The 16,879-nt window shown below is 43.2% G+C and overlaps 1 protein-coding gene across 5 annotated transcripts in view; it reads right to left on the reverse strand.

Annotated features, from left to right (window-relative positions):
• The window catches only part of CTCF (CCCTC-binding factor), a 22,102-nt gene extending 5,486 nt beyond the window's left edge, over positions 1-16,616 (reverse strand). Inside the window, exons 1-8 of one of the 5 annotated variants that reach the window (XM_042437712.1) lie at positions 9,437-10,954; positions 7,619-7,765; positions 6,427-6,502; positions 3,686-4,475; positions 2,937-3,107; positions 2,038-2,171; positions 836-956; positions 200-349 (exon numbers count right to left, since the gene is read on the reverse strand). In XM_042437712.1, the coding sequence (XP_042293646.1) occupies positions 200-349; positions 836-956; positions 2,038-2,171; positions 2,937-3,107; positions 3,686-4,475; positions 6,427-6,477 (1,417 nt within the window). In that variant the 5' untranslated portion in view covers positions 6,478-6,502; positions 7,619-7,765; positions 9,437-10,954. Of the gene's footprint in view, positions 1-199; positions 350-835; positions 957-2,037; positions 2,172-2,936; positions 3,108-3,685; positions 4,476-6,426; positions 6,622-7,618; positions 10,955-16,460 lie in introns of those variants that run through there. The other 4 variants (XM_042437711.1, XM_042437713.1, XM_042437714.1 and 1 more) reach the window with 4 other exon arrangements.
• Between the last annotated feature and the right edge of the window lie 263 nt (positions 16,617-16,879).

Genomic DNA, 16,879 nt, shown 5'->3' on the forward strand with positions numbered 1-16,879 from the left:
AATTTGTAACCCTCATGATTATGTTGAAAGATGACAGACCACAAGGGCAATCAAATAAGTAGAATCTATACCTGTTTTAATCCATACGGTTCCTAGGTTGCCTCCCATAAAAGGAGCTGGCGATGATGACCCATTTAACTTTGCATTTTTGTTCTATTTTATAAAATTATTTTTCCTCCTCAAACCGTAAGATACTTACCTAAGTCACTCTTCCGTGCAATAACAGTGTCACAGTGAGGGCAGTGAAACTTGGCCACATTCTCTGTGTGCTTCTGCAAGATGTGCATCTTCATAGTCCCACTCTGGGTGAAGCGAGCGTGACAAATATAACACTCATAGGGCTTCTCACCTTTCAGAATGGGGAAAGAGACAATTAAGCTCAAGAGCCTCAGTTGTTGGAAGAAACAAAATGTTAGAGGAGGAGACTTGGGAAAAACTATCTCCCATTAAAGCCAAAAGATAAGATAAAGAGAATTTAGGGAAAAGACCAAAATTCCCCAACTGCTGTAAACCAGATACAACTAGGGTTCTGTTTGGGTGAGTGTCAATGCATCTCCTCTTCTTTCTTCTGACCAAAGCAATTGCTATTACCCATAGAGGTGTCTGAAGATGTTGTCAGAGAACATCCACTTTTTGGTGTTCAGCTAAGAGACACAGCATATCTTACAATGTCCCACTTTTTACTTTTTACCAAAATCAAGTAAGCAATAATGTGGAAGCTATCCACCATCTTTCCAAAACAATTCAGAAACTGCAAAAGTTTTTCATGCCAAAGGAGCAATACAAAAAGAATGCCAAGCACATACTACCACCTTGGCCAGAGAACAGTTCATACCAGAATGGGTCCTCATGTGCCTCTTCAGTTTGTAAGTGTCTCTGCTGGCATAACTACACAAGCTGCACTGGAATGGACGCTCTCCAGTGTGAGAGCGAATGTGGCGTTTCAACTTGCTGACCTGAAACCCAAGGCAGGATTGGATTAGCAATATAAAGATAGCTCTGAAGTTAATTTCTAGCCATATCCCACACAAGTACCCATGTTATTATTCTGATATATGCACTTCTTGAACTATATGATGAGATAGAAAAAGAAGAAGAAGAAATGCTGGAATGCTTGCTGGAGTGCAAAAGTTCCTGTATCTGTCCAATGTTAGTTTTCATTGTGAAAAGCAGGCCTCCTGCACCAAACTCCTAAATTGCTTTTGCAAATTCAGAGCAGAGTTCCATCCCTTATTAAACAATAATTGCAAAGGTTTCTTTTCTTTGAATTTGATGACCTGAGGCAGGAAGAGGATGTAGTAGTATGACAGCTACATAAAAGCAAAGAACACAGGGGACTGGGAATATTTAGCGCCCAAACTTAATGGTGTATACTGTAATTACTGTAAAATATGTTTCTTAAGTAAGTACTGATTTCATCCCATTTTTTAAAAAACCTCCCCAACTTTGCCTTGTGACATTGGGCAAACTGAGGATAAACTGACACAAGCTCTCCTAGGCATCCAGAACTAGTGGCTCACTTCTTTGGACCATGGCCATAGTGGTAATTTCTTTCTTTTTAAAATTTTATTAATTAGACGTCATATACATACACACATATAAACATCATATACACACACATACACATTTACCTACCTCCATTCTATACATAAATGTGGCCAGAAGGACCTTGGGATGTTCCTTCCCCCATTTCTCTCTACTCCATACATACATTGCAAAAAGCTCTTCCTCTACTGGATGGCCAATACAATAATGGCATTTAACAGATTTTAAGTGAATGGGAAGTGACAAAGAGGTCCCGAGGAGAGGCTACAGAAAGGTGAACTTTGCTCAAGGGCAAATGGGCATCTTAACACATCAACCTCAGTCCCTACTATATAACCATCATCTTTCTGCTATAAGACAAGACAGGATGGAGGACATGGCTAATGTTTCCAGCAGTAAGCATGCTTAGAAGTAACAGCCATTTTCAAAAACTCCTAACAGAGAGCCCAATAAAAAATGTTGGCTAAGAGCAAGTATAGAGTTAAAACATACCTCCACACTGGCGTAGTCGCACATGGAACACTTGAATGGCTTTTCATGGGTATGTTTATAGCGACGATGCCGAACTAACTCACCACTTGTCACAAAGGCCATGTCACAGTCAGGACACTTGTGAGGACGAGTACCTGAAGAATCCCGCAGACAAAGAATGTTTAAGAACTATCTAATTGGTGAGCAACTGGTGTTTGTCATTCTTTAAAATTAAAGAAACAACCTCTAACAAAATCTCTTTTGAAAACCTGAATCATAAAAAATCCCAAGAAAAATTCAAAACAAAACATTCCAGGCCAAAGGGCTCCAATGCTTGAAAAAGCTAAATATGGTACACATAGTTACAAGTGCAAGTTTATATTTCCTCCTGACCGTAAAGGAATACTTCTTGCTTGATTATGGATGTGACTATCCCACACAGAAGAAATGGAAAGTTTCAGGTTTTTTGTTTGTTTTGAAGTATGGCATTTTTATGAAGCTTCAGCTTCAGTGGAAGTAAGAACACTTGTTAGCAGCAACAAAAAATCTAATAATAATAGTATGGCTATTAACCAGGTTTTTAGTCCCCATCGACAAAAGGAACTGTCACAATATGAAGGCTGCAAAAATGGTTCGGGACTCTGCAGAAGTTTAAAAATATTAGATCCCTTTCCTTGGAGTTAATTCCTTCCCCATCCTTATTAGACTCAACTGTTTACAGCTATATCCCTAAAGTTTAGTTTAAGAAGTAAGACTCATCCAAAAAAGAAAGCCATTTAGTATTGCTACAAATTGCAGAATCTGGGACTGATGCTAGCTCAGGTGGATGAACTTTAAAATGTGCCCCCTTCAACTAAAAGATACATAAAAGCATTTGCCAGGAACTATGCTTATGTGTACACATACGTCATGCATGGTACCTGTATGAGTGTTGAGGTGGTTTCTCAGCAGCGTGACTGTTCGGAAAGCTCTGCCACAAAGGTGGCACTTGTGTGGCCTCTCATCAGTGTGGCTTTTCATATGACGGTCCAGGTTTGATCGGCGTGGGCAAGTATAACTGCACAGTTCACACTGGAATGTCTTTTTCACCCCTGTTCAGAAAATAAGACCCTTCAGCAGTCTAAAAATGGCGGCTCTTCTACATAAACGCACACTCAAGACATATGGCTAGGAGTACCAAAAAGCATAATCCAATCCAATCCAACACCCTACTTTGAGTGAGGCTCCACATTATTCTCCCATCCCATACCTTACCAAAAGGGGGTGGATGGGAAGACACAAAATGTACTGCACCAATGAAAGTCAAAGAATAGACATTTATTTCACCCATTTGCATTTATTTTTATGAACTGAGCTATTCAATATAATGGAGGGCAATTCCCCCAGTCTGGATAGTGAGCCAGTCTTACACTTGCCCAGTGCCAAATCTGGATTTCATCTCACAAACAACCCTTATGTATATCTTAGTGCACAGCAATACCAGATTTTTCAGGTGTGAGGGTGAAAAAAGTCATTTCTGGTGTTGGTGGGTCAGTTTAGCCACTTTCTTAAGCATGCCCTGTTTTTAGACCTATGAGATCCTTTGTGCAAGGATGACATACAGCAGTAATTCACATTGAGCACAGTTCTTAAAGATTCCACAACTCCCAAAATCTACAGCACTACATACCTTTCTTTTTAATTTTTGTTGGCTTGGGAGGCTTCATGTTGCCCACCACCTTCTCTGCATTGACCTCTGACAGCAAGCCTTCCTGCTGCTCCTCTTCAAAATCATAAACTGACACATCCACATCTTTCCCCTCTTCAGTGTAACGGAGCTTGCTTTTTTTGGTTTTCTTTGTCTTTTTGGCTGGGGGCTGATAGTCTGGGTCCTTCTGCCAATTAGGATCCTCTTGGGGTTGAAGTTCAGCTTGCTCCAGAGTCTCCACCTCACCATTTGCCCCAACTTTTACTACTTGGAAGCCTTCCGGCAAAGGGAGTGTGTGGCAAATCATGGGCTCCCCCTCTTGGAGGCCTCCTTTTGAGACCTCATTTTCATAGGCCCCCTGAAGTTCTTCCACTGAAGTGGTAGCAACAGGTACAGACACTGGAACAGGTACCTGGACAAGCTGGAGTTCACCAAGGTTTATAGGCTGCTCTTCCATATTTACAACTTGCAAGGTTATTATTTGTGTGTCATCTACAGTAGCATCAGCTTCCTGTTGCACGGCACCCTCCATGACCTCTGTCTTCATCTGAAGCAGTGTTGGATCTAGCTGCTCCATCATGACCATCTGTACACCAGTATTTACATCTTGTACTACCTCAGTTCCATCTGCCTGGTTGAGAGGCATTGGGCAAGCATCTTCCTCCTGCCCACCCTCCCGACGCCTTTGATAGGTTTTCCTTTCTTTGCCTTTAATAAAAGTTTCAGACTCTTCGCCAATAGCCTCAACTGCTTCGCCTTCCATGTCACCGTTCTAGTAGGAAACAGAGAGAAAGAAATTGAGAGGGGAAAAAAAGACTTTGTTTAGGAAGACATCTTGGCATCTTACAAGATGACAAGATCTTATAAGATGTCAAATGGGACAGATTTCCATCCCTTCAGCAATTTCATCAGACAAATATGACAAATTGGATTTGTAATAGAACTGATAAAAATTTCAAGAGATGAGAATTTTATGTGTATCTGTATGTTTATGTGTGTACACATATATACCCCTCTCATAAATTGAATTTATAAACCATACTTTCTTCTCAAGCAGCATTTCATGGTAATATGGAGAAAAAACAGAATGAATCCCTTAATTCTTGGTGGGCCCAGAATGTGAAAAAAAATCCAGTTTATTCTAAGGTAGAATTTAAGGTATATTAATGAGCTGAAAAGACAGGTGGACTTTATGCTTCTTTTTGAATACCTAAATTCTAGAGGTCTGGTGGGCAAGGACAGAGGCAGGGATTTGTGCATACACCATTCTAACTGGCCCAATGTTTGTGGCCTTCCAGAGAGCTCTAGAAATGTGCTGATCTCAGATAAGCTATCTGTGGACCACATGAGACTAGCACAATCCTCTTGGCCAAAAAAGTTAGAAGCATGTAATTGCCCCCCCCCGCAAGATACTCAACAGAGATGGCAGACTCTCCAGCTTGACTGGGCTTTCTGAGATTGCAAGTGGCTCAAACAAAAGATAATGCATAGCTTTCTTAATGCAAATGTTAAATAACTGCAAGACAGAAAACCTTGCTGGTCTAGTATCAGTTATGCAAAGATCTGCCAGTAGATTCCAGTCAAGCTTTTGCCCAGCATATCCAATATGGTGGGCCCTTGTTATCCGCTGGGGTTTGGTTCCAGGAACCCCCGTGGATAGCAAAATCTGTGGATGCTCAAGTTCTGTTATATACAATGGTATAGTAAAATGGTGTCCCTTATATAAAAACTGCAAAATGAAAGTTTTTTGGAATTTATATGTTTTTTTTAAAATATTCTCGATCCATGGATGCTTGAATCCATGGATACAAAAATATGGAGGGGGGGGGACTATACTTTCCTGCAGCTTCACCACTGTAAGGGAAGAAGGGATGCTTGTGGATAGATTCATGTTCTAATAGCTTTGCTAACTAGATAAAAGCACAGCAGAAAAGCATTTACTGAGTGCAACACTTTCTGCATAGACAGAATCTAGCCACTAGGGGTCATTACTGTGATACCACAGTATTTAAGAGCAGGGCTTCCCTACAGAACTACAAGACCTTCCCTCTCATTTAAGGTCTCTTCCTGTCTTGTGAAAGGAAGCAGCTGACTAGAGGTCAACCACCATCCCATGCTACTCTCAGAGGGATGAGACCAGACAGGTCCATTCCATGCTATTCGGGGAGGGGTGAATCAAGGGCAGAGAGAAGACAAACCACATGTTCTCTATATAAATACTCAGTAAATGCCTGTTCACAAGCAAGTGGAGGTCAAGAAGGCAGGCCAAGGAGAAAAACAAAACACACAATGTAATGACCAAAGCAAACAGTTGAAAAGTGGTGTCCAGGGGAGATTTCAAACACTGTCTTTATTTCTACAATTTTCAGTTCCAGGTCAGAGTACCTTAGACACTTTGGAGGGTTTTGGGTTTTTTTTAACAGTCTTTTTTAAAAAAAGAGGATATGAAAGTCTGAGCAGAGAGTTATTTTAATGATTTGTCCTGCAAATAAATCTATATAAGAAATTCTTGCCCCTTATGCTCATGACATATTGACAATCTAAGTGGAGTGAGCCAACCTTTTCTATAAACAGTAGAGAATAGGAATCTTAGAATCATAGCGTTGGAAGGTACCTGGAAAGGCACCTAGTCCAACTGCTGTCATTGAAGGAATCCAGAAGGCAAAGGAGATTCAGAGTTACCGTCACTGTTTTATGTACCTAAGATACTAGAAAACTCTAACCTGCATGGCTTCACTGGCCTCAGTTAACAAGAGTATTGTGTTTCCGGGCATTACTGCTTTAACAGAAAATCTGATCCTAGAGGCATGGAAGAAAACAGAAAGCAAAGGAAATGGGTTTCTGTATCTCAAAAAGAAGGTCAGCACTTCCAACATAAGTCAACAAATCTTTCATTCCAAAGAGCACACATGGGAAATTAAGCCACAAGATCAGGTAAATCTTCCACAAGGAAACAAAAACGTTTTGCACCTTCTAGGGGCCACTTGAAGCCTTCTTCCAAAACGCACCCAGGACTGACTATTTCTTCTGCCAGCCTCTGTTTTTCTTAAGATTTCCATTTTGGTGGCCAATCTTACAGATCTTATACTTTTGTGTCAGTATCCTCCGGATGTTGATAAAACACAGGATGAAGAAGAAGGTGGGGTGGGTGGGGAGGCATTAAAAGACTTTCTAAAATGGGCCTTTGCTGTCAGAGATTTTGTTAACAGAGTTATGCTTCCAATTTACTTGTAAAAGACAAACATTGCATTCATTAAAAAGGGAGGAGTCTTTGTGAACCACTGAAATAATAAGTTCTGGAAACCCACTATTTGGCAGCTGGCATTGAGGAATATTTTAGAGCACTATGGTTTACTATTGTTTTGCTTTGAACATACTAATTAATCTTAAATCCTTAGAATAGATCATGACAAATATGTAAATTAGAGACTTAATTCAAGTGTATATGCGACACTGGTTTCTCCTTTACAGGCCACCATTACGTCTTGGCAGGATCCACCTAGTCTCTTTCAATGAGGTAACAGTGAGATTGGCTGCCAGGGATAGTGAGCAGCACTGTCTTGCATTTAACTAAATGAGTTGTAAATCAATGATGAGGAACCTGGAGCCCTCCAGATGTTGTTGGGACCCCAACTTTCAAGAAGCCGCAGCCAGTATAATCATTGGTCAGGGATGATGAAAAGTCAAGTCCAGCAAACCCTGAGGATCATAGCTTTCTTTGTGTTAAGAATGTAAACAACTGCTTTCACCCTACTACCCTGATGCATAAGTGTCCTGGCATTAAATATATCATGCATCCACCTCATATTCCTTCTAAATTACTATATCGCATTGCTATATTACTATGCCACATTTTGTGCAGCCTCCCAAGACAGATTTCATCAACAGAATGATTAAGAATGAGAAATTTTGTACCCTGATCTGGAACAAAATGTACTTCAGGAGTCCCACTGATTCCAAAAGGCAGACTAACACAGCTGTCCCTTCTGAAATACTTTAAGGTTATGTAGATTATTGGATGCTTTCAAACAGGTTTCAACTTCAGCCATCTGCTCATAACTTCTGGAACAGAGCAGGGAAGAGATTTGTTACCTTTTATTATAATAGCAGTTACAGAGAGCAAACTTGGAAAAGTCAGATGACCTTTATGACTGGGGTTGTCTTAGAATCATAGAATCATAGAGTTGGAAGAGACCACTAGGGCCATCCAGTCCAACCCCCTGCCATGCAGGAAATCCAAATCAAAGCATCCCTGACAGATGGCCATCCAGCCTGACAGATCTTATTACTGCTTGATTAAATCAATGTCACTGTTATCAACCAAAAATATTCCTTTTGTCATTCTGAAATTAAAACCATCAACTAGCTGGGGATCCCATTACTTTTGAGATGCCTGGGAAATCCACCCAACTGCCTCAAGACTCTATAAAAAGCCTACCTTGGCACGGATACGTTGGCTCAGTCTAAATCAGGCAGGAATGTTGTTGAGCTATTGTGACTTCCATCATCCAATGATTGGACTGGTAAGGTATTGCCTTCCCTCAACCTTGCTACAAGCTACTACCTTTACTTTCATTAGTTCTTATGTGAATGTAAAATGCTATTGTGTGAATGGTGATTTTTCGCTTTGCTATTAATCAATAAAATTAGGTTGCACTTTGCACTTGTTCTAGTTGTAGTACCTGTTAAACACAGACTGGCATCCTGAATCTCTGAAGTTACCTGGAATCCTCTCACTACTATTGATTTGAGCTATTAAATTTCCCTTATTATATATTAATTTGTGGCACCATTTTGGTAGCCAAGCAATTTGGGCAACAGAAGCAAGAACAGAATAAACATAGTAGCAGGTGTTAATTTCCAGATGCAGAAAACAGCAGAACAATCTTCACTTATTTAGAAGATGACATTAAAGAGGGAGATATGCAGACAGCTCTTTGAAGGTTATTCCAGACCTCTGGGACTATAATCATAAAGACACTGCTCCCTGGGAATCCAATTAGACTCCCAAACTAGACAAAATTTGAAGCAAGGACTCACAGACTGATCTTAACCCTTGCAGAGGTCCATATGGGGGGTGAACATGGGCAGGCTGAACACTGGTTAAAGCAAGGGAAGGGAACCTATGGATTACTAGATGCTGTTACAATGGTATCCTCAACCACTGTCCATACTGGCTGAAATCAATTAGAGCCCAGTAACTCCAGAGGGACACAGCTTCCCCACCTCCAGGTTACTGTAGCAGAATGCACCCTCCAGACAAATTTAAGCACTTTTAGGTTGGCATTGAACTCCAAAGGAGACATCAATGAATTGCCTTTGTTTTCTTAAGAAATTGGGCAGGAATATTTACTCAGTTAGCAGGTTAGACTGATTAAAAGCAGACTGAATGACTCAAAATGGATTTATAACAAATGTATTTTAATACAAACCCCCAAGAAACTGCGGATGTACACAGTCTTAAAAGTAGTACGTTGTCTTCACAACTTCTGTTTGGTTCTTTAAATAAAACAGTTCAAGCGTGGCTACTGATCCATTTACAAGGCACTCAAGCCTAGGCACAACACAAAAGTCCAGGAGCAACCATTTGTTGAGAATGCAACTGAGTCAAAGAGTGATTCTGGCCACTCCTTTCACTTTGCTAAAACATAACTGCCTCCCAGGTTTGTCCTCATTCTATAACTTTCCCAACCCGGTAAGGACTCAAATAGAATAAAATAAAACAAAACATACCAACACAGCTTTGGTTATTGTTCAGCCAAGTTTAGGGAAGATTTTGTAGCCTGTTGTGGTGTTGTTGTATGCCTTCAAGTCAATTTTGACTTATAGCAACCCATAGGGTTTTCTTGGCAAGTTTCTTCAGAGAGGGTTTGCCGCTGCTATCCTCTGAGGCCTAAGGTCACACAGGGTTTTATGCTTGAGTGAGGATTTGAATCCTGGTCTTGAGAATCATAGATCAATGATCAAACTACTACACCATGCTGCTTCTGTGGGGTGCCTTACAGATTAGAAAGGATGAATATACCAGCTGGGTACAGCATCAAGCCAATAATGTTCAGGGTTCACAACTGATGAGCACCACACACACACACACAGAGCCATGAACAACTATGAAAGACAGCAGAATGTTTGTGTGTGTGGGATGACAGTCCCCATTTCTGAAATGTATTAAATATGAACTTCTACATGCAGATCTCCTCCAGATCTAGGTCAAAGTTTTGCAATCACTTTGCAGCACAAACACTGTGTTTTACAGTGCTCTCATAACTGAATAATAACATACAATTATTTCTAGAGGCATGGCGTCCTATCCTCTTATTGTTTTCTTTAGTGCTGTCTTATCACAAGTACAAATGTGTGATGGATCTGACTGAAAATGCAAATATAGATAGTAAGGGCTATGACTTTTTGCTGGAATTGAAACAGTGCTTTTCAGAAAAAGTACTTCTAAAAACTGAATTTCTACACACATCCAGAGATATATGCATCAGACACATTCTTCCATGCATACATGTTAATGAGTAAACCAGTATTTTCAATAGTTAAATTTGCCATCTCCAGGATTTGCAACAAGTCTAGAAAAGAGGGGTTTTCATTAGATCTTGGTGCTTAAGCCACTTATCAGCAAGTACTAATGATGTCAAGGTAGATGACAAAATACAGACTGGGGCTTGAAGCTGCCCCTTCTGAAGATGGATTGGGACTGTGGTGAACACACACTGCTGCCCCAACCCAACTTTTCCCTGACTGAAAAAGAACCAGCAAAGATCTGCTTTTTTCTTCTGGCAAAAGGCCAGCTTTTCACACCCTGCAGCATCTTGAAGCTGGCTGGAAGGTGCTCTGGTGGTGCATGGCATAAAAATGTCTTGAAGCCACCCACTTGTAAACAGCTGGGCAACTTCAAGATGACTTGGGGGTGTGCGGTGTATAAACACCACGCTCTCAAGCCATCAGGAAGCTAGCTTTTAATTCAAGTCTGTTCCAGTTCTTAGTCACACTTTGAATCAGCAAAGGGACAACTTTGGAGAAGAGTTTTAGGTTAACCTATAGAGATAAATTATTTAAGTAAGAAGTTTTGAAGATTTCACACTAGCGAGGTTCCAAAGCTATCCTTATTAGAATCAAAAGCCACATAATGATTCACAGCTCAGTTTAATTCCTGTCACCTGCATTTAAATAACTCTAGAGTCAACAGATGGGAAGAACCTTGACTGGAAAGCTTCTGCCAACTGGAGTACAATACTGAAATAGAGGAAAAGTAAGGCATCTTCACTTATTTAGAAGATGACATTAAAGAGGGAGATATGCTCTTTTGTTCTTCCCAGCTCAATCCTACAAAGGCTTGTTCAGAGGACAGTTCCACAGAATATATGTAAGGGCGAGATTACATACCAAGTTGTTTTCGGCAACACTAATTACACCAAACTGCATTAGGGAAGTAATAAGGTCAACACAATTCACATGACTGTCAGACACACTTATGGCGAGACACAGAACAATTTTTTATCTGCAGCCTAAAATTAAACTCTGGAAAGTGATTTTGATCTTTTGTCAAGCTATTATTGCAAACAATTGCAACACTGTGTCAGGGCACAAATTGTGAGACTGCATTTGTGTCTTACTTTTTTCTGCTGAAAAGTTGTTTAACTTCCAATATCTTGTTAGATGTGTTACTTAGAGCCTGACTTACCCATGGCCATGTTTTACATCTAAAAGGAGACATCCCGAGCTGCCACTCGGATCACTACAAAAAGCATCTCTCAACAGAAGTGTGCATGCGGCGGCCGTGTCTTTCAAGTCTATCAGTGAAAAAGCTAAACACTTTGAACAATCCTTAAATAAATTTTTTTTTTAATTTCAAAAGCATGGAAGGGATCACACTTTACCCCCCCCCCCAAAAAAAACCATTCAAGCCTAAACTAACCAGATTTAATAAAACTACACAACCAACAAAATACAACAAAAAACTAAAACACTAGGGAAATTCATGGCTTATATGACTATATAATGTGAATATATGGCATCATGTATTTCACCAGTTACGAGGGCTAGCAGCTTGTGGGGCAGTTCAAAAGTTCTATCATAGATGCTCCAATTACATCAAATTTTAGAGTCATGACTGTAATTACAACTGTAAATGAACTGGTCCCTCCATATTCACTGGGGTAAAGGACCCCCGTGAATGTGGAAAAACCACAAATAAAAATGCTATTCTTTATACTTAAGAGAACACTTCTAGGAATCTCCAGGTTCTCCAGTGAAACTCTGTGGTCAACATCTGCCAGAAGTTGATCATAGAATCATGCTGGAGGACCTACAAATGCCAGGCAAGTGTTTTCTCTAGGAACTTCTAGGTTCCTCAGCACAACTCTATGGTCAACGTCCGGCAGAACTGTGTTGGTGGACTTAAGAGATTTCTAGAGAGAACACATTAATCAAAACCGCAAATAATCAAATTCACAAAAGGCAAAGCCGCAAATACAGCTGTAGCTGATTAATGAGGCTACTCTAGATCTCATCTTAAATATTAACCTCAGCAAAAAGCTTGAGTTTGACATGGTCTCAAGTTGTTCAGGCTTGCAGTGGCCTCTATGTCATACAATAGGAAAGGTGAGATGCATAAAAAAAGTAATTCCTTTACAGGTTACAAATCTTTTAAACTACAACATTTCATCTGACTTGGCGGTCAAGGCAAGTACTGTATTTACAAAGCAATTCCTAATTCGCTTCTTTTGGCCCAAGTTTGCTGATTATTTCAAGGCATGTACTGTATTGACACTAAATCTCTTCTTTTGGCCCAACTTTGCCGATCATTTCATAAAATACACTGTTCAAAGCAGTGAGAGTATATCCAGTCCCTAGCAGTACTATGCAGCCAACATAACTGTAACAGATACAAGACATATCCAGACCTCTGAAGACAGGGGATGGATCACGTAAAGTCATGGTTAATGCACCCATCCCAAACATCAGAAGCAGTCTAAGATTATAAGAACTCAGAACTGAAAGTTCAAGATATACAGCTGAAGTCTGCTGGCACAGCAAAAAATTATATGGGACAAACAATTGTCACATCTACATGTTATTCTCCTAGCATCAGGTTGTTGGAAGAAATCCATCTGATAACTGGGGACAATTTGGCAAAATATAGTCAAAATTATGCCCCACAAAAACCAACAGAAACACAATTCCACCAGTTTCAATACAGGAATCAAATAAATTTCACTTTTCTAAAACCGTATCTACAAATATATATAAAAGCAGTCTAGGCTGAGCTACTCTAAAATGCTCTTTGTTTCCTTGTGCCTTTCTCACTTTACCACTGAGACCAAAGGCTGCAGAAGAGCAATGCAAGAGGCACATGACAACCACCTGTTTTTACAGCAGCAAAGAGTTTAAAAAGTAGTAAGAGAGCCTGAAACAAAACCAACAGTTCATGTGGTCATTTGGTGATGAATTGTAAGTAGATGGTGGCACAGGAAAACAGACCACAAGCGGGTGATACTTCAGGACTGTCATCTTTTGCGACCCTATTAGTGGGTTTTCTTGGCAGAATTTGTTTGAGAGGGAGTTTGCCCTCGCCTTCTTCTGAGACTGAGAATATGACTTGCCCAGAGTGTTTCCATGGCAGGGTTTGAAACCATGGCTGTATTCTATAAAATTCTAATGCAAGGGGAATCTATTACAGTTTCAAAACTACATGTGTAATTTTTAACATTAAGGGAAAACAGCAACAGTGGCCAACTAACTATGGGGGAGGAGAATATATTCAATGTAAAATGGTATTGAATTCTACTTAGAATTACAGTCGCCCCTTCACATTTGTGGCTTTATTCACATATTTGATTACTCTCTGGCTCCCCTAGCATGACTCTTTGGTCAACTGGAGGACCCAGAGATTCCTAGACAGAACATATTAATCAAATCGGCAAAAGTCAAAGCCGCAAATGTGGAGAGTTGACTGACAGATGTTGACCACAGAGTTGTGCTGGAAGACCTAGAGGTTCCTAGAGAGGTGTTCTCTCAGGTATATATATATATATATTAGTGGTTTTTCCACTTTCATGGGGGTCCTGTGCCCCTAACCCCAGTGAATGTGGAGGGCCCACTGTACCTCAAAATGGAGCACTTCATTCTAAAAGTAACAGCAAAGGTTCATGATTTCAGCTGTCCTGCCATGTAGGTGACTGTTAAAGAGGGGAGGAAAAAAGTCCCACCCCAATTTCCCTTTCCAGATAGGGCAGTTCACTGGTCTGAATCTATGAATGCATGAAAAAGCTTAAGTATTGCTGATTGACTAGGATTAAAAAGGGTGGCTTTAGAAAAGTGACTCTCTCCCCCTTTGGCCTGGCCTACTTGGGAGAGGTACAGCTAATAGGCCTACCAACTTTACATGGCCAGCTAGAAAGATGGCTAGCATATGCTCTCTTCTGAACTGTCACTACTGTACGGTTGTCCCTCCACATTTGCGGTTTAGATTATTAGTACGTGGCTTTGATTAATATGTTCTCTAGGTGAAATTGTATCGCAGTGACATAGCTCCTTTTCTTGGGGCCTGTTTCCTATACAGTTGGCCTTCCACATTGCAGCTCTGACTTTTGCAGCTCTGATCATTTGCTGTTTGGACTAAGATGTTCTCTCTAGGAATCTTTAGGTCCTCCAGTGCAACTCTGCCAGAAACTCTCCCCCAACATGATTCGATGTTCGACTTCTGGCAGATGTTGACCACAGAGTTGCACTGGAGGACCTGGAGAGTCCTAGAGAGGTGTTCTCTCAGGTATAAAGAATGATGTCTTTTATTTTCCACATTCACAGAGGTCTTCCATCCCTAACCTAGAAAATGTGGAGGCACCACTGTGTACAGATCTCAAAGGAATGGTCCTGTAAAGCAGGAGATTCAAAACAAAAACCTGAATTTCCGGTGGCTTAATGTTATGATTCAGGTCACTCTGCTCCCTTGAAATAAAAGCAGAAGGTCCTACAACAGGATCTTCTCTTGTAGAACTAGGAGAGTCCATCGTCCTCCACAACAACAACAACAACAACAACAACACAATGCCTTCACAGGTGTTGGGAAAAAGAAACCCCAAAACCCAGAGGAAAGATGGAAGAAGAAGGAAATGAGCACAAATAATGACAGGGCGAAGGAGAACAGATGGCACTCTGCTCTTAAGGAGAGATAGCATTACCCAAAGAAATGGGTTGGTTCATGAGTCAGAAGAGAGGAGAGCAGTGTTGTGTTGAGGTTTTGAGTGTTGGACTTTTGGAGACCAGGGTTCGAATCCTGACTCCATGATGGACACCTGCTGGGGTCCAAAACACACTGCAGAAATAATCCAGTTTGAGACCGCTTTAACTGCCCTGGTTCAGCGCTAGGGAATCCTGGGAACTGTCATTTATTGAGCTCTCTGACAGAGAAGACTAAATGTCTCACAAAACTACAGTTCCCAGAGTCCCTCAGCATTGAGCCAGGGCAGCCAAAGAGGACTCAAGTGGGTTGATTTCGTGTTTTGGGCCAGACTGTCATTCCCAAACTTTTGGCCCTCCACCATAAAGTCACAATGCAAACCGAAGACTATTGTGAAGCTGAAGACGGCGGCATCCTTGTGAGAAGGAAGGAGACAAAGCGCCTATTTTGAAACAAGTCTGAATATAAGGCATGGGGCAATGGATTCAAAGTGGAAGAGAAGAGATCCCAGCCCGACATTAGGAGCAACTTCCTGACAGCAAGAGCCGTTTGACAGCGGAAGACACTCCCTTGGAGAGTGGGGCAGTCTCCTTCTTGGGAGGCCTTGAAGCAGAGGCTGGGGGGCCATCTGTCAATGGGGTGCTTGGATGGGGAGTTCCTGCATGGCAGAAGGGGGGGCTTGGGCTGGATGGCCTTTGTGGCCCCTTCAGACTCTATGATCCTCTGTGTGTCTAAATGCAACGGGCGTTTGGGACTCAAGGTATTTGCCAGGGAAAGTGGAGGTCTCTAAACAGAGGCTGGGTGTCCATCTGTGGGGAGGCTGCTCTGACGGAGTCCCTGCATGGAAGAAGGGGGTAGGAATAGATGGCCCTTGGAGGGTCTCTTCCAACTCTAGGCTTCCCTGAGGAAGCCTCGCCAAGAGGAAGGCAGGAAGGGACGGGGCTGCTGTCTGGGGAGCTCGGGGGCGTCCCCGCCTGGCGCTCTCCCGCCTGGCGCCTCTGCTGCTTCTGCTGCAGCTCGCCGTTCGCCTTGCAAGAGGGAGCTCGAGTCCCGCTCTGCTTGCGCCTCCTCTGCTCTCTCTCAGTCCGCAGCGCGCACCGCCAGAGAGAGGCAGGCAGGCGGCTGGACGGAGGGACGGACGGAGGGAGGCAGCGGCGGGGACGGAGCGAGGCCCGGGAGCTGCGGTAGGCAGAGGAGAGGAGGAGAGCCCGGGGAGGGAGGAGGAGGAGGAGGCCCAGGAGTCTGGGGCGGAGAGGCCTCACTGGGGACCGCGCCTCAAGGGCTGCATTTCGGCCTCCGAAGGGGCTTTTCTGTAGGCCCGAAATGGCGCCCGAAGAGGAGGGAGGAAGCAGCCCTTCCGGGAGGGAGGCCCTGAGGCGCCGCGAAGGCCGGGCCCACGTTCCCTGGGCCTCGGGGCGACGGTAGAGGGAGACAAAGCCCCTTCTCCGCCGCCGCCGCCGCCGCTCCCCGTCCTCCTCCTGCTGCTCCTCCTCGTCGTCATCGCCGCCGAGCCCCATCGTGACACCTAGAGGCCGGAGAAAGCGACTGCAAACCCCCCACGCGGCTCACCTGCCCCGGGGCCGCCTCCGGGCCTCCCTCCGTCCCCGAGACCCGCCCCGGACGGGCCCCGCGACGCTCCCCCCGCCTCCGCCGCCGCCTCCTCCTCGCCGCTAGCGCCGGCCGCCAGCGCCCAGCTCCGGCTCGCGGTTTAATCGCTCCCACAGCCGCCTCGGACACAAAATGGCGGACGGGGAGGCCAGTGCGCCTGCGCGGAGCCCCGGCGGCAGAGCGGAAAGAGGGAGGGAGGGAGCGGGAGAAGCCGCCGCCGCGCGGGGCATCATGGGAAGAGCCGCTGGGCGCCAACTTCAAATGGAGGAGGCTGCTGCTACTGAGACCGCTGGGCGGTGACGTCACGATCCCCCGCTCGCTCTCCCTCTCTGTGCGCGCGGGCTCCCCCTTCAGGCGGAGCTGGAAATGCAGCCCACTTC

The sequence above is a fragment of the Sceloporus undulatus genome, chromosome 8, assembly GCF_019175285.1.
Source record: "Sceloporus undulatus isolate JIND9_A2432 ecotype Alabama chromosome 8, SceUnd_v1.1, whole genome shotgun sequence".
Lineage (NCBI taxonomy): Eukaryota > Metazoa > Chordata > Lepidosauria > Squamata > Phrynosomatidae > Sceloporus > Sceloporus undulatus.